This window comes from Schistocerca cancellata, chromosome 3 (genome assembly GCF_023864275.1).
Source record: "Schistocerca cancellata isolate TAMUIC-IGC-003103 chromosome 3, iqSchCanc2.1, whole genome shotgun sequence".
In the NCBI taxonomy this organism is placed as follows: Eukaryota; Metazoa; Arthropoda; class Insecta; order Orthoptera; family Acrididae; genus Schistocerca; species Schistocerca cancellata.
This window is the reverse complement of record NC_064628.1, coordinates 52,822,107-52,846,362: the sequence shown is the minus strand read 5'-3', so window position 1 is coordinate 52,846,362 and position 24,256 is coordinate 52,822,107. Positions and strand designations below refer to the sequence as shown.

The following is a 24,256-nucleotide window of genomic DNA, read 5'->3' as shown; positions in this document are numbered from 1 at the left end:
GAACGTTGCCTTAATGCTTTCCACATGCGGTGCCTGAGATCCATCCTCGGCGTAACGTGGAAGGACCGAGTGACCAACGAAGCAGTGCTATCTAAAACTAACTGCAACAGTATTTCAGCTATCTTGAAGCAGAGACGACTCTGCTGGCTGGGACACGTCCACCGTATGCATCCTGACAGATTACCACGTGAGGTGATGCTTGGAGAGATCTCTATAGCCAAAAGACCTGTAGGGCGTCCTGTATTGAGGTTCAAGGACTCCTGTAAAAGAGATATGGAGAGCTTTGGAATCAACACAATCAGATGGGAGGCACGGCCTAGCATGAGACCAGAGTGGCGTGATGATATATCATCTGGTATGCAGAAGCATGATGAAGGTTTGTTAGACAGATTAAGGCAGAAAAAGCTTCGCAATGCTACCACAACTCCTGCCTCAGCAGCCAGATACACTTGTGACAATTGCGGCAAGAGATGCCGTGCTACCATTGGCTTGACAAGTCATATGAAAAAATGCAACCCATAAACACACAGACACTGCAACAATCATCTACCAAGATGTCATGGCCAATATATATGTATATATATATATATATATATAAAACTCTTTGCCTTTACAAATGTCTGCTTGTGTCTGTGTATGTGTGGATGGATATGTGTGTGTGTGCGCGCGAGTGTATACCTGTCCTTTTTTCCCCCTAAGGTAAGTCTTTCCGCTCCCGGGATTGGAATGACTCCTTACCCTCTCCCTTAAAACCCATATCCTTTTGTCTTTCCTCCTCCTTCCCTCTTTCCTGACGAGGCAACCGTTGGTTGCGAAAGCTAGGATTTTGTGTGTATGTTTGTGTGTCTATCGACCTGCCAGCGCTTTTGTTTGGTAAGTCTCATCATCTTTCTTTTTATATATATATATATATATATATATATATATATATATATATATATTTAAAAACAAAGATGATGTGACTTACCAAATGAAAGTGCTGGCAGGTCGACAGACACACAAACAAACACAAACATACACACAAGCTTTCGCAACCAACGGTTGCCTCGTCAGGAAAGAGGGAAGGAGAAGGAAAGACAAAAGGATATGGGTTTTAAGGGAGAGGGTAAGGAGTCATTCCAATCCCGGGAGCGGAAAGACTTACCTTAGGGGGAAAAAAGGACAGGTATACACTCGCACACACACACATATCCATCCACACATACACAGACACAAGCAGACACTTCTGCTTGTGTCTGTGTATGTGTGGATGGATATGTGTGTGTGTGCGAGTGTATACCTGTCCTTTTTTCCCCCTAAGGTAAGTCTTTCCGCTCCCGGGATTGGAATGACTCCTTACCCTCTCCCTTAAAACCCATATCCTTTTGTCTTTCCTTCTCCTTCCCTCTTTCCTGACGAGGCAACCGTTGGTTGCGAAAGCTTGGATTTGTGTGTATGTTTGTGTTTGTTTGTGTGTTTGTGTGTTTGTTTGTTTGTGTGTTTGTTTGTGTGTCTGTCGACCTGCCAGCACTTTCATTTGGTAAGTCACATCATCTTTGTTTTTAAATATATTTTTCCTTTGTGGAATGTTTCCTTCTATTATATATATATATATATATATATATATATATATATATATATATAATAGAGGGAAACATTCCACGTGGGACAAATATATATAAAAACAAAGATGATGAGACTTACCACAAACACACGAAATTCTAGCTTTCACAACCAACGGCTGCTTTGTCAGGAAAGAGGGAAGGAGAGGGAAAGACGAAACGATGTGAGTTTTAAGGGAGAGGGTAAGGAGTCATTCCAATCCCGGGAGCGGAAAGACTTACCTTAGGGGGAAAAAAGGACGGGTATACCACACACACACACACACACACACACACACACACACACACACACACACACACACATATCCATCCACACATATACAGACACAAGCAGATAGCTGAAATACTGTTGCAGTTAGTTTTAGATAGCACTGCTTCGTTGGTCACTCGGTCCTTCCACGTTACGCTGAGGATGGATCTCAGGCACCGCATGTGGAAAGCATTAAGGCGACGTTCTTGTTTGGCATAGGTAGTCTATGTTTCCGATGCATACAAAAGGATGCTGAGGACGCAAGTTTGATATAAAAGAATTTTGTGTGTGTGTGTGCGCGCGAGTGTATACCCGTCCTCCTTTCCCCCTAAGGTAAGTCTTTCTGCTCCCGGGATTGGAATGACTCCTTACCCTCTCCCTTAAAACCCAAATCCTTTCGTCTCTCCCTCTCCTTCCCTCTTTCCTGACGAGGCAACCGTTGGTTGCGAAAGCTAGAATTTTGTGTGTATGTTTGTGTGTCTATCGACGTGCCAGCGCTTTCGTTTGGTAAGTCACATCATCTTTGTTTTTAGATTTTTTTTTCCTCCCCCCCACGTGGAATGTTATTGTTTTTTTCCTGAAATGTCCTTTATTTGGTTCTTGATTCAAAGTAAACCATTTTAAAGGAACCAAACAGCACACCACACAACTTTTTTATGTACAATAGCTAGATCTTTAAGAGCTGAACTTTTTGACACTTCATTTATGTAGCTAGCAGCAGGTGCTCATGAAATATTTCAGTTTTTCCTCAAATCAATAATTAGATTTGGATTGGTTACAAAAATCCATTGTGTAATTTCTAGGAAGCCTTGTTTTCACTCCACTCAAAATCTGACCAAAGAGGGTATGATACAAGATTTGAGTTTCATGTCCCATCGACATCAAGGTCATTAGAGACTGAGCACAGGCTCAGAATATTTCAAGGATGTGGAATTGAAGCATCCTGGCATTTGCATTTGCCTGGAGCGATTTCAGTGAAATCCTGGAAAACCTGAATCTGTTGCAGGCCCAGAGAGCTAGGTGTTAACTTGCGAGATTTCTTACACTCTACAACAAATGTAGGTTTTTAATTTGGTTAAAGATACAAGAGCTTTTGCTCCAGACTAAAATTATTTATTGACGTTTGAGAAAGTCTCTGACAGTCAGAATTTTTACACTACTGACAAACAATTTGGAGCGGGCTAAGCTGAAGCTACAGTGTTATCTATGACATATAGTGTACAAGGTGTCACAAATTCACTAAGTAAAACAATCTATGCTTACACGAGTTGTTACCTATCTACCACATGTGGCCTCAAACAAAGGAAAAACCGGGAATCTGATTATATATGGCAAATAGGGCCAATTAAAATTTCTAGATTCTAATATTTTATTGTTTGTGTCTTTTCCCAATACTTTATTGTGCCTGTCCTTGTATGTACCATGACATACTGCATATTTTCAAACATCTGTGAGTGCCATGCAAATTTCTTACTAAATTGTCATTTGGAAACTACCTTTGTGCTTCTTAGAAACTTTGGCATCATTATCCTTCTCCAGTCAATCCTCACAATTTCAGTATGTGTTTTTGATATAAAAAGTATATTTTTGAGAATTTTCTTACTTTTGCAAGTGTCATGTGTAACTTATTGCAGCAAACTGTAAGCTGTTGCTATGTATTCTGCCAACTTTGTCTGAAATTTGATGATCTGACAAACTTTAGCTGTTATGATGTAAAATGCTGCAGTGTTAATATTGTGTTTTTGCACATGTTATAGCTGTAATATCAAATTCTTTTTGGTTTCCCCCTTCAAAGCAGTGAATACTGTCCACAAATTGTCTACATTTATTGCACTTAAGCACTACTTTTGACATTGTTACAAGAGTTATTAGTGAGTATAAAATGGAAAAAAAATTTGAAGCACAGAGCTGTCTTCAACAAATCTGTAAATTTTATCTCATGATTCTCTCCTGTGATGTCATGGACTACAGACTGTGGAAACTGTCAACTATGTACTTTCGTAACACTTGCTAAGCTATTGATAGCTGCTCATACAGATGCAGTGCTCTAAGGGAAGAACAGTTCAAGTTTTAAGAGAATACCATAACTGATCAAGCACAGGGTTGATATGTACTTGCTAGAACAGTTTATAATGGAAGGGACTCTTACGGTATAGTTACGATAACGAAACTAATAAACGGTGACTACTGTGTAATAGATGCAAAACAAGCCACAAGCCTTCAGATAGATAGATGCTGAATGGAACACATTTCATAGTCAAAAGGCAATGCATGAAGCCTACAATAACTTCCATAACAGAATCCTATTGAAAGATTTTTCACAAAACCCAAAGAAATTCAGGTCATACGTAAAGATTGTCTGCATAATCAAAGTTAAGAATCCAGAGAGTGATGGATGACACAGGAAGGAGTCAGTCTGTATTGCTTCTATACATCATTTGAGCCTTTATGTTTGATTATATTGGCCTACATCAACATTAAAATCACTAGCACTATTTTAGGATATCTAGCTGTGTTTATAGTTGCTTTTTATATTTTTTCATTTTGTTTCCTCAGCAATCTCTACACAGCAAATAAATTAACAATAGCACTTGCCATATTTTTTATCAGAATCAATAACTGTGCACTTTTCCCCTCGCCAAGAACTGGAGGCAAAGAACGGAAATTAAATTACAATGATTGCTGCATTCCCCACTGCTGAAGTCATTTGTCACCCAAAATCTCTCATGTGATTACAGGCTGATTGGTGTTTCCCTCTCATGTAGATATCTGAAGTTCTGACTACAATGTTCGTGATGGCTCAATATTCAACAACAGACAAGATTTTAAAGTGACTAAAGCATAAGTGCATTAATTTAACTGTCTTAGGCATGTCATGAACATACAAGGAGCAACCATTTCACTATACTAGATTTCAGTGATACACATGAGACCATTACACAACGTCACTTACTTTTTTAAATGTAAATTCAGTAATTACACGCATATCTGACTTAACAGGAGTGCCACTGCTGTACTGTCATTAACAAAGTCAATTTCAAATGAATCTCACATGTGTCAAAACTTTTCACAATATATTTGAAATTGCAGTATTCACAACAGAGACAGTTGCACTGGGATTTAATACTTTACAACATGCATTCTCCAGTGAAAGAGACTGAATAAATGAAAGAGAATTTTCATGTCAAAGTATATGGAAATTAAAAATGTCTACATTGCACACAGATAAGAATGCCTATTGAAGCACTGGGAAGTTCTTTCCCTATAAACAGGGCATCAATAGCAAAAGGCACTTCCAACTGAGGGAGAACACTATTTTCTTTTTCATAATTGTTTGCAATTACAAAGATAAACACAAAAAATGGGCGATATGTACTATCTTCTATACACTGATCTATAGATTTGTATATTTTTTTGTAAAAAATGATATTCATGTCTTGAAATGTTTGTATGACTCTAATCCAGTTCCATCTACAATTTTTCATACAAGAACTGCTATTAATACCCTTTATGAACTTTACACTGAGGTGACAAAAGTCTGGGAAACCTCCTAATATTGTGTTGGACTTCCTTTTTCCAGCATAGTGCAACAATTAGATGTAGCATGGACTCAACAAGTCACTGGAAGACACCTGCAGAGATACTGAACCAGGCCTATGTCCCATAAATGCTTGAAGGGATTCATGTCGACCAATCTGCGTGGGCAAATCATACATTCAACTTGTCCAAAATGTTTCTCAAACAAATCACGAACCATTGTGGCCCAGTGATGAGGCGCATTATTATAAACAAAAATTTCATTGATGTTTGGAAGCATGCCAGTCAATGATTGGTTCACTTCGACTGGACCAAGTCCATTCCATGTAAACACAGCCCACTTCATTATGCAGCCACCACCAGCATGCCCGGTGCCTTGTTTACAACATGGGTCCATCGCTTAATGGGTTCTGCACCACACTTTAATCCTACCATCAGCTCTAATCAACTGAAATTGGGACTCATCTGACAAGGCCATGGTTTTCCAGTCGTCTATGGTCCTTGATATGGTTACAAGCCCCCAGGAGAGGCACCAAAAGGACTGTCAGCAAAGCCACTTATGTTGGTTGTATGCTCCCATGGCCAATTAATGCCAAATTTCTCCACCCTGTTGTAAGGGATATGTTAGCTGTATGTCCCACACTTATTTCTGCATTTGCCTGTTACCCTGACAACTTTATGCAAATGCCTCTGCTCTTTGGTCATCAAATGAAGGTATCAGCTACTGCGTTGTTTGTAGTGAGAGGTAATACCTGAAATTTGGTGTTCTTGGCAAACTCTTGACACTGTGGGTCTCGGAATATTGAATTCCCTAATGATTTCAGAAATGGAATGTCCCATGCATCTAGCTCCAACTACCATTCCGCATTCAAGGTCTGCTGATTCCTGTTGTGTAGTAATAACCACATTGGAAACATTTTCACATCAATCACCTGAGTACCATGACAGTTCCACCAATGCACTGCACTTTTATACCTTGTGTACCACCTTTTGCATACATGCTTATTGCTATTCCATTACTTTGGGCACCTCAGTGTATTTTGGTCTTTAATGGAGTTCTCATTATGCTTCACTTCTTAAACCTACGAGTGTGATGTTACTCGTAGTGTGAACAAATTAAAATATAACAGGATATTACCATAACACTGATACCCAATGCCACTCAACCTCTATTTCTATTTTCAGTATCATCAGTAATATTAATAGTAAAAGCAGCACTTACATTTTTAATTAAAAGTACCTATTTCAGCTTCATTATTCTCTGCAATCTGATTTCTAGACCAAATTTTATGGACGCTGGTTAGATAAACAAGGGATGTGCTCTCATGGTTACACATAAAACAAATAAAAATCCTAGGCTCTTTTCATAGCTGAAGGCTTTTTTTGACTTTTTGAGAAACATAGAAACACAAGTGTCCCTTTTCCGAAATATTTTACCTGATAACATATATATATTTCTGACAGGGCAACTTAAAAGAGCAAAAGACAAGGAAATCCAGTTTTGGTTCTGGAACATTGACTCGCTTTGGGAGTTAATTTCAGATTAAAGGAACCATTTGCTGTATATACTGGTAATCAAACAAATAACCAAAGAAACTTACCTCAACAGCCTTTTCTTCACTTTCTTCCTCCTCATTTTCATCGTCTGCAGTTTCATCATCATTTTTTGGTACTTTTGCAACCTTGGATGATTTTCTTTTCTTTGCTGGAGGCTAAAGAAAGACAATAAATTAATAAACAGTAGGTTACATGATAAATAACACAACTATAAAGGCTGTTAATTCAACTAAATATCTAGATATTACAGTTCAGAATAACTTAAATTGGAACAACCACATAAAAGTCCTCTCCAGCCAGGGCAATCCAGACCAAGCCCTTCATGTCACAGTCAAAATGACCAACGAGCAAAAGACATTGCAGAAAGCAGAAGAAATTGGTTGGTTGGTTTAAAAGAGGGGGGAAGGGACCAAGGGACCAAACAGTTAGGTCATTGGTCCCTTGTTCTGTGTAGAACAGTTGGTCCAGGGTCTTGTATTCCACGATTTTCCTTTCTTGCTGTAAAATCTTGCAGTCTGGTTAGCAAGGGGAATGATGTTCTCCGCAGTTGAACACAGATGGGAGGTGGAGCACATAGAGTATTGGAATGTGATGGACATCCACAATCTCCACATATGACGCTGGAATTACAGCAGGAAGATATGTACTCAAACTTCCAGCATTTAAAGCACCTCATACGGGGAGGGATATATGGCTTTACATCACAGCGGTAGACCATCACCTTCAGTTTCTCGGGCAATATGTCACCCTTGAAGGCCAAGATGAAGGCACTGGTGGCAACCTGATTATCCCTCAAACCCCAATGGACGCGCCAGACCAAATGAACGCCTTGTTGCTCTAAGTTGTGACTGGGCAGAGGACGATGTTTTTATCAAGACTGAGTCTGACCGCATTTTGGACAAGCCCTCCACCTCCCCAAACTTGTCCTCTACATGGTCTACAAAAAATTGTGACTTCATTGAAACAAGAGTCCCCATCAGTGCTCATACATGCGAGGTACTGGGCTGAATGAGGTTCGCTGCCATCCTTAGCCTGGCGTTCCTCCCATGGTGTGGCCAGGAAGGGGAACGATTTGGTGTCGTACTTCCTAGCATTGTACTGAGCCTTAGAATGCTTGGAGACTGCTGGTGTTTGATCACCAGCAAGTGATGACATGGTATGCTTCTTCAAGCGTCATCCGCCTTGTTGCCACTCACTCCGATCAGGGGCCCTCCCCATGGGCGCCACCCAGCTGCAGGAAAGGCTGCCTGGCAGGATGGCCATTGCTGGGAGTCCAGATGCCCCACAGTGACGGGCATCTACTCCTTGGTACACGTGGATGAGTTAACGGTGCAGGCATCAGCAGAGTGATCCCTGTGTAGTCAGAGAGCTATAACCAACAGGGTACATGGTTGACCCACCACAACGGACTGGCTACCGTGCTGGATAGTAGGTGCAAACAAGTCCATGGTCATCGGCGGCACAGAAAGCGACACTGCATGTTGCATGGAGGAAAATGCACCCACGAAGGTGTCCTCGCCGATGAGATGGAGACCAAGCGGGACTGCAATGCAACAGCGAGAAAGTGGGCTATGGATCTCAAGGCACGATGCACCATGTAAGGCGCCCTTCCCTAACTGGCTTGCTCTTGGGAAAAATTTTTAAGAATGTAGGTCAAACCCTAGAGGGGACCATCACAAAGGCTGAAACATGAGAGACTCCTCTTAGTCACCTCTTACGACAGGCAGGAATACCTCGGGCCTATCCTTACCCCCGAACCCACATGGTTGGGGGGTGGGGGCAGAAGAAATATGGAAGAGAGAGCCTCACCCCGCGCAGTCAAGAAACTTGCATTCTAAACTCAGCACCACTACCTACACGAGCAGGGGACATCTTGACACAGTAACAGCACAGCTTGATTTTTAAGATGGAGTGTAAAATTTTCACAAAAACACATTTCAGCCTGCTGACATGATGGAAAAGCAACACTCTAAAGTCCTGAAAGTCATTGTTACGAGATAGACAGGTGGTGAAGATTGCTGACAATTCAAGAAAAGTACGCCACATTTGGCTATTGCCGGCCTGACATCAGTCACTGCCACAAACCAGTAGTAATACATACTATAGTGCGCGTCATTAACGACGGTGGCCGAGTTTAGGTTCGTTCTGCACATCTGACGTCACAAAACACAGTCAGCCAATGAACAGAGAACGTCGTTGTCAGAGCTCGACTGCAGTGGAAAGCACGGATGAGAGTCTTCAGTTTTGGAAACGTTCAGTCATAAATAAAGTAGTTGAACAAAAGCAATGTCTTGATAGCAGACTTCCTTTTATGGAAAGTTTGGAAAAAGCATTCTTTATACTAATTGCTTCATATTCTATTAATTAATTAAACCAAACAAGCAATAAGCCTCCTAATTCAGGCAATAGCAAGGAAAGGTGTTTGTATCATTCTCACGAACAGCTTTTTCGCGATAAAGAACAGCGGTAACTGTTTATTTCCTATTGTACTTCGATGAAATGTGAGTAATTCATAGTCATACGAACTGTTTTTGTCAGTATTTTGTGTGATATTTTAAAGCAGGAGTTCTACTGAGCAACGAACTGCGTTAGCGTAATGGTTAAGGTATTTGGCTGCTAAGCGAAAGGTTCTGAGTTCCAACCATGTTCGGTGATTAATATTTTCTTTATTTAAGAACAATATTAAAGTGTCTTACTTCATGAAGATTATTCGTTTGAATGTAATTTTTTGAAATTACTAGTGCTTTGTCTCTTCATTATAATCATAATAAGTTTTCAGTTTTTCTAATTTTGTCCTCCAATGTTTCTTTTCACAGCAATTAAAAACAATGGAAAGGCACACATGCAATATTCATGTTATCTGTTCTGTTTGTATATCTTCTCTTCTGCAGTCGGTGTTTTACTATTTATATTGAGATATATTCTTTTGCGACAGTATTAAAAGAATTATTTAGAGCAGAATTTCTGCTCGTACATTGTCGAGCTACTTGATTGTCTGACGCAATTCTTTGCTTCGCTGATTTGGCAACATCATATTCAATGTTTTCGCCGACTGATCTATGTTTTGGCAAGTATTTGCTGTTCGTTGTGACAAACACAAATTGTTTGCACATTGCGCCTCACTGACAATATATTTTAGTTTCTATGTTTTATTACGTCCACAATTCAGTTTTGTGTACTTCGCCAACTTTGTTTTAGTCAGAACGTTTTAGAAAAAAGCGAAATGACTCTGATATAAATAAAACTTTTATTACAGTTGCGAAAGACGGAATATTCCTCAATATTACATACAACACCAATCTGGTACTTAAATTAAATGAGATATTGTTATACAGTAAATTTTATATGAAATTTAGGTATCTTGTCCACATTTCATTCTCAACATTGTGGCAACTAAAATCGACCATACGGAAAGTATACGCTATGGACATTTACCGCTGCAAACTCTCCAAAATTTCATGAAATGGTTTACTACATTTAATGCTGCACAATAACTGCGTTGAACATCAAAACAAAATTAAGTCCTTTACGGGGGGAAGGTATTAGTCAAGAACATGTGTAAAAATCAAATTTTTGGGGCCAAATAGTTTTTGTGAAATCGAATGATAAAAGTGTCAAAGAAGTTGGAACACCATGTGTCTGCACAGGCGAGCAGCGCAGTGATGACAAAATCGTACACAGCGCGGAATGCGGGGAGCACGTCTCTGTAGAAGCGAAAGGGTTACAGCGGCCGTGGTGGCTTTACTTCATAAACTGCGCGCTCCACCCTATACATAAGTTTGCGAACTATACTATACTGTGGCACTGCTTCTTTTCGCGCATGCGTCGTTTGCAACTGGCAACGCAGCAATCTCCCGCATTTGGGTGGGCATGCGCAAGCCGCCACGATAAAAGAATTGAACTATCGGCTTCCAAGCCTTTCTATCAATTTTTATGTTGCAGTACATCAGTTACATAGTTGAACCTGTGATGCGTTACTACCATTCGTCAAGATGACTTCTGCCTCAGACTGCTATCTGCCTGGTCTACCAGACACCGTCACTATGAGCTGCTGACCTCGCAACCAATGATGAGACAATATGAAGACTTAACTACAGCTTGCTGAACTGAACTGATGGTGCTCAGCACTCTGTCCAACTGTCACAGTATTCGGGAGGGATGCTAAACTGCTGCTGTGCCTGACTGGTATCTGAGAGCAGTCACTGACATCCCTGGCCTTCCTTTGTGGAAGGACTGCGCTTTGGATTATTTCCACGCCATGCAGAGCTGCTGAGGAATTACCCAACTGCAGTTCTTTGAGATGTTGACTGAGCCTGTTAATTCGCTGTCACCATCCAGGAAAGAAACACCTGTTGTACAGACTAAGCTGTTCGCCATGAGACCTGCCTCCTGCCTAACACTGTGATCAGATGAGCCCGACGCTGAGGGCGATGTACACTGCAGTTTGCTGAGGCAGCATCAGCAACTTCTGAGGCCATGAACTGCAGCACTGCTGACACAGTGGAGACTACGTAACTGTAATTTCAAAGAATAAATTCTTGTTTTACTACTGTTGTATCATTAGTGTCCGGCATACTGACTGGTGTGCTCTTATCATTTCCACAACAGTAGAGGTCTCAACCCAGACTCCTACAGTTCAAGAAAGGGCAGCTTGTTTTCTATTACTATGAAAAGTAACAGATATGATAAATTAGCTGGGGGTGGCAATCATTAAAAGAAAGGCGTTTTCACAAAAGTTCAGTCACCAACTTTCTCCTCTGAAAGCAAAAATATTTTTTTGATGCCCATCTACATTGGGAGAAACTATCACAATAAAATAGGCAAAATTAGAGCTTGTCAGAAAGATGTAAATGTTTGTTTCTCCCCACACGTTATTTAAGAATGGAATGGTAGAGAAATAATCTTAAAGTGGCTCAATGAACTATGTGCCAAGCACTTAAGTGAGAAATGCGGAGTAGACACGTAGATGCAGATCTGGTGTTTAGGTGGCTCGTTTACAGCAGACGTCCATACCCCTCACAATCTGCATGAAAGTAAATTTCCTTTTTGGCCATTGTGTATGTTAATCCCATTATTAATGAAAGAAGATATTAAAATCAGATTCTAATGGAAGTATTTGTATACAGGGTGTAACTAAAGTCTATTTACAGACTCTTAAGACAGTTTCTTTACACCAAAACATGGGCTGTAAAAGCCACACCTTAAGAGCTATGAGCACTTGTTCTATAGAAAAGAGGTGTTTCACAGTAGCAAAAATTAACAAGTGTTCATAGCTTTCAATATGTTTGGTGTCTCCGACCCGCCAGGCGGGCAACATCACACCTAGTGTTTTCTAACTACTGGCGCTGACTAGGCTATGTTTTATTTACCGTATGGGTCAGATTTGCGTTGGTCTATGCCCAGGCACTCTTCACTGAGCATCAGTTGCTATTTAGCTGTTTGGTTTATCTTTCTACCATTCTGTGGTGAAACTTGTGCAAGTAAGTGCATTCGTTTTCAATTTATCATCCTTTACCTATAAAATAATTATTTTCGCTGTAATTACACACAAAATTTACCTTCAACACGAAATAATTTCTTCTTACGTCCACACCCATTTTCAGACATTTCTATAAAAATATAATTTGTGCGTAATTACACTGAAAGTAATTATTTTTAAAGAGAAAGAACAATAAATTGAAAACAAATGCACTTACCTGTACAAGTTTCACCACAGTATGGTAGAAAGATAAACGAACAGTTAAATCGCAACTGATGTTCATTGCAGTGTCCGCGCACTGACTGCAGCAAATTCGACATGTACAGTAAACAAAACATACTGAAACTCCCTAGCAGATTATAACTTGTGTGCCGGATCGAGAATCTAACTTGGGACCTTTGCCTTTTGCGGCCAAGTGTCCTACAACCTGAGCTACCCAAGCACGACTCACGACCCATGCTGACAGCTTCAATTCTGTCAGTACCTCGTCTCCTGAAAAAATACTGTAGACTAGACGGTGCCGATATTCAGAACATGCTAGGCATGGCATTAGCCACCTGGCGTTTCCTGAGCTGCTGTACCTGGCAGGTGTGGGGCACCAAACATGTTAAGGCATGTGTTTTAAAGCCCCCTGTTTACTAGACATTTTGTTCTTGTCTTGATGTAAGAAACCTTTCCTCAAGTCTGTAAAGAGTATTTAGTGGCTATACTGGCTAAGCATTGGTGTTGAACTGAAAGATTAAATATCTGCAGAGATGTGAGTGCAACTTTTCTCGAAGATCTTGAGAGCACTGAATGAAATTCTTCTTCACTATATTGTTTTACTTTATGAGGCTAAGTTTCGCATATAAATGATTATCGTCACTGCAACTGTGGATAGACAAACTCCTGACATTTTTTTCTGGATCAACTGTTGTTGCCTCAATTACAATAAGATTGCAGTTACAGAAGCATTTACAATGCAGTTACAACAGTGTTTACAATATGGCAGACAATGATAATGAGGAAGTGTTTTCATACATTTGAAAATTGTCACCATCAGTCTGTTACTATGTCCAGCGTGAACAAGGAAAAGGAAACACCCTCTTTCAAACAATTTGTAAAAGGTACGCTAAATCTTCTAAATATTTAACTTAAGATGTATTCATGTCATTCATACACAACTTCACTCACACATAATCAATCCAAACATAAAACTTTTTCTATAGTTACTTCTAAAATTCTTCATTAAAATATAAATAGTAAGACATTACTGTAATTAAAATAATTGAATGTAGGACTCTTAATTCACCGATTGCTGTACACATTGTACAGTAACCCTTTAACCAGGGCAATAGCAGTTTATTTCTTTCCTCGATGCTTTGCTTTACCTGTAGATTGCTTCAAATTCTCTAAACAAATCTGTTTTTGTTGTGGTCTTCAGTCCTGAGACTGGTTTGATGCAGCTCTCCATGCTATCCTATCCTGTGCAAGCTGCTTCATCTCCCAGTACTTACTGCAACCCATATCCTTTTGAATCCGCTTAGTGTATTCATCTCTTGGTCTCTCTCTACGATTTTTACCTTCCGCGCTGCCCTCCAATGCCAAATTTGTGATCCCTTGATGCCTCAGAACATGCCCTACTAACTGGTCCCTTCTTTTTGTCAAGTTGTGCCACAAACTCCTCTTCTCCCCAATTCTATTCAATACTTCATCATTAGTTATGTGATCTACCCATCTAATCTTCAGCATTCTTCTGTAGCGCCACATTTCGAAAGCTTCTATTCTCTTCTTGTCCAAGCTATTAATTGTCCATGTTTCACTTCCATACATGGCTACACTCCATACAAATACTTTCAGAAACGACTTCCTGACACTTAAATCTATACTCGATGTTAACAAATTTCTCTTCTTCAGAAATGCTTTCGTTGCCATTGCCAGTCTACACTTTATATCCTCTCTACTTCGACCATCATCAGTTATTTTGCTCCCCAAATAGCAAAACTCCTTTACTACTTTAAGTGTCTAATTTCCTAATTAATTCCCTCAGCATCACCCCACTTAATTCGACTACATTCCATTATCCTCATTTTGCTTTTCTTGATGTTCATATTATATCCTCCTTTCAAGACACTGTCCATTCCGTTCAACTGTTCTTCCAAGTCCTTTGCTGTCTCTGACAGAATTACAATGTCATTGGCGAAACTCAAAGTTTTTATTTCTTCTCCATGGATTTTAATACCTACGCCGAATTTTTCTTTTGTTTCCTTTACTGCTTGCTCAATATACAGATTGAATAACATCGGGGAGAGGCTACAACCCAGTCTCACTCCCTTCCCAACCACTGCTTCCCTTTCATGCCCCTCGACTCTTATAACTGCCATCTGGTTTCTGTACAAATTGTAAATAGCCTTTCGCTCCCTGTATTTTGCCCCTGCCACCTTTAGAATTCGAAAGAGAGTATTCCAGTCAACATTGCCAAAGCTTTCTCTAAGTCTACAAATGCTAGAAACGTAGGTTTGCCTTTCCTTAATATATTTTCTAAGATAAGTCGTAAGGTCAGTATTGCCTCACGTGTTCCAGTATTTCTCCGGAATCCAAACTGATCTTCCCCGAGGTCGGCTTCTACTAGTTTTTCCATTCGTCTGTAAAGAATTTGTGTTAGTATTTTGCAGCTGTGACTTATTAAACTGATAGTTCGGTAATTTTCACATCTGTCAACACCTGCTTTCTTTGGGATTGGAATTATTATATTCTTCTTGAAGTCTGAGGATATTTCACCTGTCTCATACATCTTGCTCACCAGATGGTAGAGTTTTGTCAGGACTAGCAAGCCCTTTTTGGGCACTCCAACTCGCTTGTAGCCAACTGTTGTTAGTTGCACTAGGAACAATTTCTTGAGCCAGTATTTTGCCTTTCTGGAGCAGCTCTTCAGCAATTTCTTCAGGCTATTTCTATTCAGCTATTTCTCCTTCAGCCAACGATATATTTGTAACTGAATTACAGAACACATCAATGTCTATGAACACATCTCACAACAATGTGAACACACAATAGCTCCATCAGTCGCAGCAGCAGCTCTTATGTTTGCCACTTCTATTGAAGTAATTCTATGAAGTGATAATAGATGATAGCACCTCTCAATGGCCAGGCAGTGGGGCGTCCACACACTGTTCTACAAATCCCATTCAGTTTTCGAGTGCTAGGAGGGTTGTGTGTCATCTAACATCACAGCCAAAGGCATACTAGGTCATGGTCACCAAATTATTAACTATGGATACGTTGTTGCTATGGTATCAGTGAAATACAAAGGTAGCTATGGAATATATGTAATTAATTCACTTAAAGAAAGAGTGCAATATGTTATTTATACTTTAATACATGTCATAAAACATAAAATGAAGAGTCACAAATTGGTTTAAGAATTCTGATCATACCACAAATAGAAACTTCCAAGTCAACTATGTTCTGACACAACTCCTTATTTTCAATGGCTCTGTAACATGCTGCCCAACTCATGTCCTACAAATAGCATAAATATGTGATGTTTAAAGCTTTCCCGGCGTACTGATTGTTCAACAAAAACATGGGAGAATTGCCGGATATCAGTAACGTCCTGCCACAATATTTCGGCGCAGAGTCTTCTGGCCAACTTCAGGTGAGTACCACTGTAGTAGTACTGGCGAGTACGCACTGAGCTCCGCTATTTAAAGCCACACTGAGGTGACATTGCACTTGCGCAGCTCAGCGTACACGTTCATAAGAACTCCGTGCGCTGCGCCTCGCGCCCTCCATGGTGAAAGCTTGGCGTATCGATATCAGGTCGATTTTCATTTTTATGCAGATAACTACGTCAACTACGAAGTTTCTCTATAACCGGATTCCAATCAGAGTTTAGCTGATAACCGCTATCTCGATTGATGAGAGTCTCATTGTCAGACAATCTTATTTCCACAGATTCATTGATAATCGAGCTCCAAAAGTTTGATGTATGGGCCAAAATTTTTGTGTCATCATAATTCATGGAATGGTCTACGGAAAAACAATGTTCGGCGATTGCAGACTTGGTGGGTTGAAGAAGGCGAGTATGCCGTTTGTGTTCCACAATGCGTTCCTGCACAGTTCATGTTGTTTGCCCTATATATGATTTGCCGCATTCACACAGAATTTTGTAAACTCCTGATTTACGCGAGCCCATGTTGTCTTTAACGAATCCCACCAGTGATGAAATTTTGGAAGGAGGGCGAAAGATGACTCTCACTTAATACTTTCTCAATATTCTGCCTATCTGTGAAGTAATATTCCCAAAAAATGGTAGATAAGCAGTCGACCTGAAGGCCTCTTCCTCTTTCTTGTTCCGTTGTTTGCAGGTCTTCATCACTCTGTTCACTTGTCTAGTTGAAAAGCCATTCTTCAGAAATACTTTTTGCAGGTGTTCCAGTTCTGTCGGCATCAGATATAGTATGGGCATGGTGGATCAAGGTTTTGAGAACGCCCATTGTTCGTACTGGATGGTGGCAACTAGTAGCTTGTAGATACAGGTCTGTATGAGTGGGCTTTCTGTACACAGTGTGACTTAGTGTGCCATCACTCTTCCGTCGCACCAAGACGTCTAAAAATGGCAGACAACCATCTTTCTCTGTCTCCATGGTAAACTTTATGTTTTCATGTATGGAATTCATGTGACGTAAAAATTCTTGGAGGCGGTCCAGACCATCAGGCCACACTATAAAAGTGTCGTCAACATATCACCAAAATACTGTTGGTTTAAAAGTGGCAGAGTTGAGTGCTCTCTCCTCAAAATCTTCCATAAAAAGATTGACCACCAGGGGGGACAAAGGACTCCCCATGGCGACACCATCAGATTGTTTGTAAAATTCATTGTTAAATATAAAATATGTATAGGGGAGAGTGTGCTCAAACAACGCTGTAATATCTGCACCAAACATATTGCCAATGAGGTGTAGTGAGTCCACAAGAGGCACCTTTGTGAAAAGTGAAACCACATCAAGACTGACCATTAAGTCGTTACTTTGCAGTTGTAGTGACCGAAGTCGGCTGATAATATCATTAGAATTCTTTGTGATGTGCACACTTGCCTATCATTGGTTTGAGCAAAGACGCCAAGAAATTTGCTAGGTCATAGGTGGCTGCTCCAATGTTACTCACAATTGGACGTAATGGCACATTTTCCTTGTGATCTTAGGCAGTCCATATAGCCTAGGTGGGACTGAACTGTTTGGTTGCAGTCTCTTTATGACCTCCTTCGGTAGAGAACTATTTGATAAAAGTTCTGCTGTTTTTCGCACCACTCGGCTTGTGCAATGTCACCTCAGTGTGGCTTTAAATAGCGGAGCTCTGCGTGTACTCGCCAGTACTACCACAGTGGTACTCACCTGAAGATGGCCAGAAGACTGTGCCGAAATATCGTGGCAAGACGTTACTGATATCCGGCAGTTCTCCCGTGTTTTTATGGAACAGCATATATATGTACTGAAATACTCTTGATTTTACCAGAAGTTTATAACCACCATCACAACATCTAAATTTAACCGTATAATGAAGAACACATGCCATTTAAATGCAAGTGCTGTCATAAGAAACGGGTTATGTCATGAACACGTTACTGAAAATGACTATCATTCTTCCTAATGAATTATTTTTCGAGATACCAATGCTTCAGAATTCTTCTGATGACTTTTGATGGTTTGCAGAGTCAGTGGGGCAAATTATTGAGTCCTGAAATATTTTCAATTTTTTCCCGACACATGCCTGTGCTATTGAGTCCAGAAATATTTGTGATTTCTTTCTGTGCCTTTACTATGTAATCCACATAATCAGCAAATGGCCAGGTTTCAAACGGTTGAGAATTACACTCTTAACTCTTGCACAATAACAGCGGTTTTCCACTGTGGAATTTGCTCCCTCTAGAGTTGACCTTCACTATCTGAGATAGTCAGGGCAATGGTAGAAAGAAGCAGAACTTTCGTGAGAACATTGAACGAATGGGTACAACAAGCCAATACCAAGACATAAAGAGGATCAGTAACTTGTGTCAATGCAATGCTAAGTTACCGGAATATGGTGCAAGTCTGTGAGTGATGCTGACGAGACCATATACCCAAAAGGATAGAAAAACATTTGTCATCTGGTACAAATGTGCATTATGATCTTGCTACTGAATGTTTATGTTAAGCTGCAATTACAACTGCGTAAAAGTGATACACATAGGGCACATTTGTTCTTTCAGAGGTGCATTGGATTTGTTGTCACCTGAGATGGTGAAACTTTCTCGGGAGGGGGGAGACACTATCACACAAACCACACAAGTGTCCTTTGACTGCGAAGGTAGTAGTATATTGAGACGTATCAGTTTCATGTGTATTTATGATGTCAAGTGGAATGTAATTTCACTATTCTATGTCTGGACTAGGCCCAGAAGATGTGTTACCTTCCGAACGATCTGTCACACGGTTGCTATTCTGGATACTTTTTACAATAGTTACTTCCTTGTATGGTCATCTTCCTTAAATTATCTTAATGCAGTGGACCTGCTACACAATGCTACTAATTCTTCTCATGTAACTTCTTTTCTGTCTGAACGAAACTGAGGGCTGGAAGAGAGCTCTGAGGTATGCAAGCTATTAAATGATGTAAACATCTGTATTCTGTATTTTGTTGCTCCGATATAACAATTGCAACACATCTCTCATTACTTTTTACACTACCCTCTGAAGAGACTCTTTGCATTGACAACAGAACTGAATCAAATGACACTTCTATTAAGCTGTTTTCTCACGTGCTGTCAGCAGCACCTCTTGGTCTCTCCTAAAAAACATTGCCTAGTTGTGACACCAAAGTGTTAGTGACCCATTCACAGCAGGTGGAGAAGCTGGATCACCATTGTGCCTTGATGATGTTCTGCTCTCGCAAATCTCACTGACTCTGCACATTCACCAAACCACCGTATGCACAGTGGACAGTTCTCTACATACTAACAATCTAAACAATATTTGTACAAAAAATCTTTCATATGATTGCAAGAAAGAGGTGGAATCAAGTGAATGATGATTTACACTAATTCCATCTACCATGACAGTGACAAAATAATTTGCTTGCTACACTTTTTATTTTCACTGATATGTTAACATATTACAACATCCTTCAGGGATGAGTATCGGTTTCCTTTCCTTTAACCACCAGATAACTGATGTCACTAACACGTACTTTGGTTCACATTACAAACAATCCCCTAGCTTTTAGTCATTAGTCTGTAAGTCAATATTCGCTCACTGTGCACTGTATGTATCTGATTGTAAGTACCTCTGTACTTAAGTGGCATACATATAACATACTTAACACCTTGTGCTCTCTAATCTCCCCTATACAGATATACAAAGGTCAATCATTATTCATAAGAGAGGTGGAAAAATAGAAAGTCATACATACAAAAGGACATTTGCAATATAAGGGAAGGATAGAGTGCTGCTCACTGTAAAGATGACATATTGAGTTGTAGACAGGCATAATGAAGACTGTTGCACATTAACTTTCAGCAAAAGCCTTCTCCAGAAAACAAAAAACAAACAAACACACACACAAACGCAGGCACCATATATCTGGCAGCTCAAACAAGAATGCAACTTTCACATAGAACACAGGAGAGGACGGGGAGAAACGACAAATTGCGTTGGCAGAAGGCAGCATACAATGAGGTTGAGGGGGCGGGAATAGGGAGGAGGCGATAGGTTAGAGGGAGTGGAAACTGTTGTGTGGAGGGTTTGGAGACAGCAGGTTACATTAAGTGTGGCAGAAGAAGATTTCAATAGCTGGTTCACTACCCCAAGCCATCTGGATCCTCCCATCATCAGCTTTTCTGAACTGTGCAGATGAAAGTTATCTTTGCAACACATCCTCTGCTTCCAAAATTATCCCAGCCTCAACCTATGGTAGCCAGTGTCCACACATCCTCCACCCAACTGTTACCACCACCTCTGTCCTATCACCTCCTTCCTATTCTCATCCACTCTGAGTGCCGCCTTCTGGCAACACACCTGTATCTTTCCCGTTCCCCACACTCTCTTCTCTTGTTTTGCTTCACAATTCCCCCTCCCTGAACACAGCCACCCAACATTGTTGGCAGTCTAGTCCCTGTATGCTTCATCAGATGGCGCACTTCTCTCCCTACACTCATACTCTACTATCACTATCACTATCCCTTCCCCAACCTCTCCAGATTGCTGCTTTCATTCTATATGGAAGCTGCATCCAGTCCAAGATGGCTGTTGTGCGCATGCATTTTTCTGAAGAAGGCTTTGGCCTAAAGCTAATGTGTAAGTGTCTCTTTGTTGTGACTGTCTATAATTCCACATGCCACCTTTATGCTGAGTAGTAACCTATCTTTTTCTGATATTGTTGATATTCCAACCTGGATTTCCATTGTTTGAAAAGGACACCTGTGTTACTCAAAATTTATAATCGTTATTCACTAACCAAAGTTCTTCATACACAAATAACAGGCTTTACCCACTTTTCATGCAGTAATAGACTGATTTAATATAATAGTTGATGACATAGAAATTGCTTCATGGACAGCTAAATATGAAGTAACAAAGCAATCAACTGTGACCCCTGATGGGACATAGATATCACTTTGTCAAATTTACAAAGGGTGCAAATTCTTCTGGGGGGCAGATGTTATAGGAGGCCATTTTGCCTCCTTTTGCCTAAATAAAATTGGTATCAGTGTCTGACTATCAGTTAATCTCATTTCGTCCAAGGTAAATCTCTCCTAGCAATGTTGCAATCCCATATAAAGCATTTTCTACCATTTAACGTCCAATTCTACTAAAGTGAATACTAGATTTAATATGCAGCAACACCTTAGTGCCTGCGAAAAATCTGTACAATGTAAAAGAATATGCTTTGCTGCTGAACCAGCAATTATATATAACAGTAGATTTTTTGGTCTCGGCAGACGAAAACATGAAATCGTAACAACATTAATTATGTTATGTAAATATGTAAACTTTTCAATCAAATTCTTAATTTAAAAACCAATAATAATAAATTAATGTTAACTTCACCTCAGATAAGTCGTTCAAGTGACTGGTAATGTAAGGCACATCACACCCATAATGATATTTTGATGGAAAAAACAACAACAACATGATAACCTCCTCCAGGGCCAGGACAACAGATACATTTTACAACTGTACATTTCATCTTTTTCCTACATAAATGCTGTTCATAAATATATGTGTGAAGCAGTACGTATTTCACTACTGAGAAACCTTCCTCATTCAACTGATTGTAATTGACATAATACATTACACAAAAAGAATTCATTGCTTAATACTCGGCTCAGATATTCATTAATGTTCATATACTCGTTAGAATAATGGCTACAAATAATAAATATCTTACCACTTATGGTAATAGTCAAACTTCCATGATGCATATAGCGTTCAGTCCTTAAATTCTCCTCTGAATAATCGTTACTGAATATATACTTTCCATACTTGGGCTTATGATCATTATACCCTCGAGTATAATCACTAAGACATATAAGTTCTCTCTTAAGGGGAGCCAGAACAATCCATCTCCTCCATGTTAATTTTAGCAAATAGAAGGAACATTTTTTCTAAAACCATTAAACATATTGCTCTGAAATTTGGACTACAAAGTTATAATGCCATGATAAGAAATATTTACGGGCTTTTGTTCTACATTTTTTTAAGCAGATGCTTATTTTTTCTCTAAAATTTTGCACTTTTTCTTCTACAACTCTTGAATTATACAATTTTTTTTACAATTTGTTATAAAAATGAAGGAAAAGAAGTAAACAATATTACGTATAAATTTCATTGATGTACTATTAGCAGTTTTTGAGAAAATGTTCCTCAAAGATGAAAATTTTAAAGTTACGGGAAATGGCTTCCAAAGTTTTTTAATACATTCCACCCCATACGATGGATTATCTCTCCTCTTCTTTTTCCAGTGTTAGTTTCCTTTTCACTGGCCTTTTCTTCCCTTTTGCTGCATGCACCTCTTAGTCTTTCTTCATCAACTACGTGCATTGTGGAAATGGTGTTGTGTCCCGGTTGGAAACCTAAGTGTTTCAGCGCATCACATTTGATAATGTTTCCTTCACTGTATGTTGCCACTGCATCATACACTCCAAAATGCAATGTTTTTATCTGTACAAACACTCTTTTGGGAATCCTAATACAAATTAAATTATTTACACTTGCACTTGGATTTTGTGTTTACTCATGTAAACACTTTTCCAATAAACTTGGCTGTGCTAAATCTCTGAATATGGGCTTAATTACATCAATTACAGCAATTGGCAAACTGTTTTTATGTGCATTGCTTCATCTGTCAATCTTCCTCTTCCTCCAAGGGTCTTACCTTCACTAAGCTTCTGGGATCCTAATGTCTGCTTTAGTGTGCGCAAGCGAGCCCCCATGCACTTCTGCACATGTCCAATGCACTCATGTTTTTTAATGTAAATTTCACTGCCATAAGGTTTGAGTTCCTCTACAGCTTTATATCCCTTAGAATCACCATCTCCTAGATAGATAGTGTATCATACATTATACCACTCCTGTGATCTGGAACAAATTGCTTTCACTCCCTCTACTTCCATCGCTCCACTCGTGCCGTGAAAATTTGCTTCACAACTTCCACTATGTTCGTCCTTGGTATTGCCCTTACATCTACAATGTTTTGAGAGAATAGCAACATCAATTACTTTGCAACCGTCTCCACTGGTAGCTGTCACAACTACATTTAGAGATTTATGACCTCTACGTTGCCATGATCCATCTAAAGCAACAGTTAAATCTCTTCAATTCCCATTATCTGTCACAGCTTCAACTGCTTTCTTCATTGTTGCTTGAGCAATATCTTCAGCAGAAGATCCCACCAATTCATTATAAAATCCAAACTTGGTTGGTTGTTTTGGCAAGTTCATAATTCCACGTAACATTGTCTCTGCAGCACTGCCTTACAAATGCAACGCAAGCCATACACTAGCCTAACATTTATATCATACACCTTCTTTCCACTATTACCACTATAAGGAATACTGTTAGAAATAGAAAACAAAACTTCTGCAGCACATTTGTTAGACTTCAATAACATTTTACATGCCAAACCAAAGTGTGAATTTATTTTCAATTCCAGTCCTCTTTCTTTGCAAACTTGGCAAAATACGTTATGTTTCAAAATATTAGAGTGCAAAGAAATATTTGCTGAAATGGGGCATATTGATATTCACAAACCAAACAAAATTCGTCAAATACGCAAAATTGAACAGCTAAACAACACAAAGCAAACTCCACAAGTCAACACACACAGTATAGCGTTTATGTTTACTGATATGAACAGTCACTTGTCACAGTGAGAAAGCCATACAACGTTGGAAAACAAAACACTGTCTAGTTCCACAAAGATACTCTGTTTGCAGCCAGAGAGAGTCGTCTTCAGAGGTGACACACCAAGTTGCTACAACCGTTTACGCGGCGCATCAACTTTGCAGCGATAAACTCGCTGTCTTAAAACTTATTTTTCCATTTAGAACTCCAATCTATTGCTTCCTGTCATAAACTTTTAACAAAAAAGTTTATTTTAGAGGAGTCCACCTAACCCATGGCTAACACTTTCTTAAATTGCTTAAAAATGCCACTATAGTTGTTCTTCTAAATTACTTAAAGCATTTGGGTCACTAGTTACTGCAACCAATTCCCTGCTTTGTTCTGATGCATCCACTTAATTTCGCGTGTCTGAGATTTGATTTTCTAATGTCTTAAATTTGTTGTGTACCTCTTTAAATCACACATTTATATT

The 24,256-nt window shown here is 39.6% G+C and overlaps 1 protein-coding gene across 3 annotated transcripts in view; it reads right to left on the bottom strand.

Moving 5' to 3' along the window:
- LOC126176945 (heterochromatin protein 1-like) overlaps positions 1-24,256 on the bottom strand; it is a 156,375-nt gene that overhangs the window by 39,047 nt on the left and 93,072 nt on the right. For all 3 annotated transcript variants that reach the window (XM_049924147.1, XM_049924145.1, XM_049924146.1), the window contains exon 3: positions 6,990-7,100. In XM_049924147.1, the coding sequence (XP_049780104.1) occupies positions 6,990-7,100 (111 nt within the window). The remainder of the gene's footprint in view (positions 1-6,989; positions 7,101-24,256) is intronic.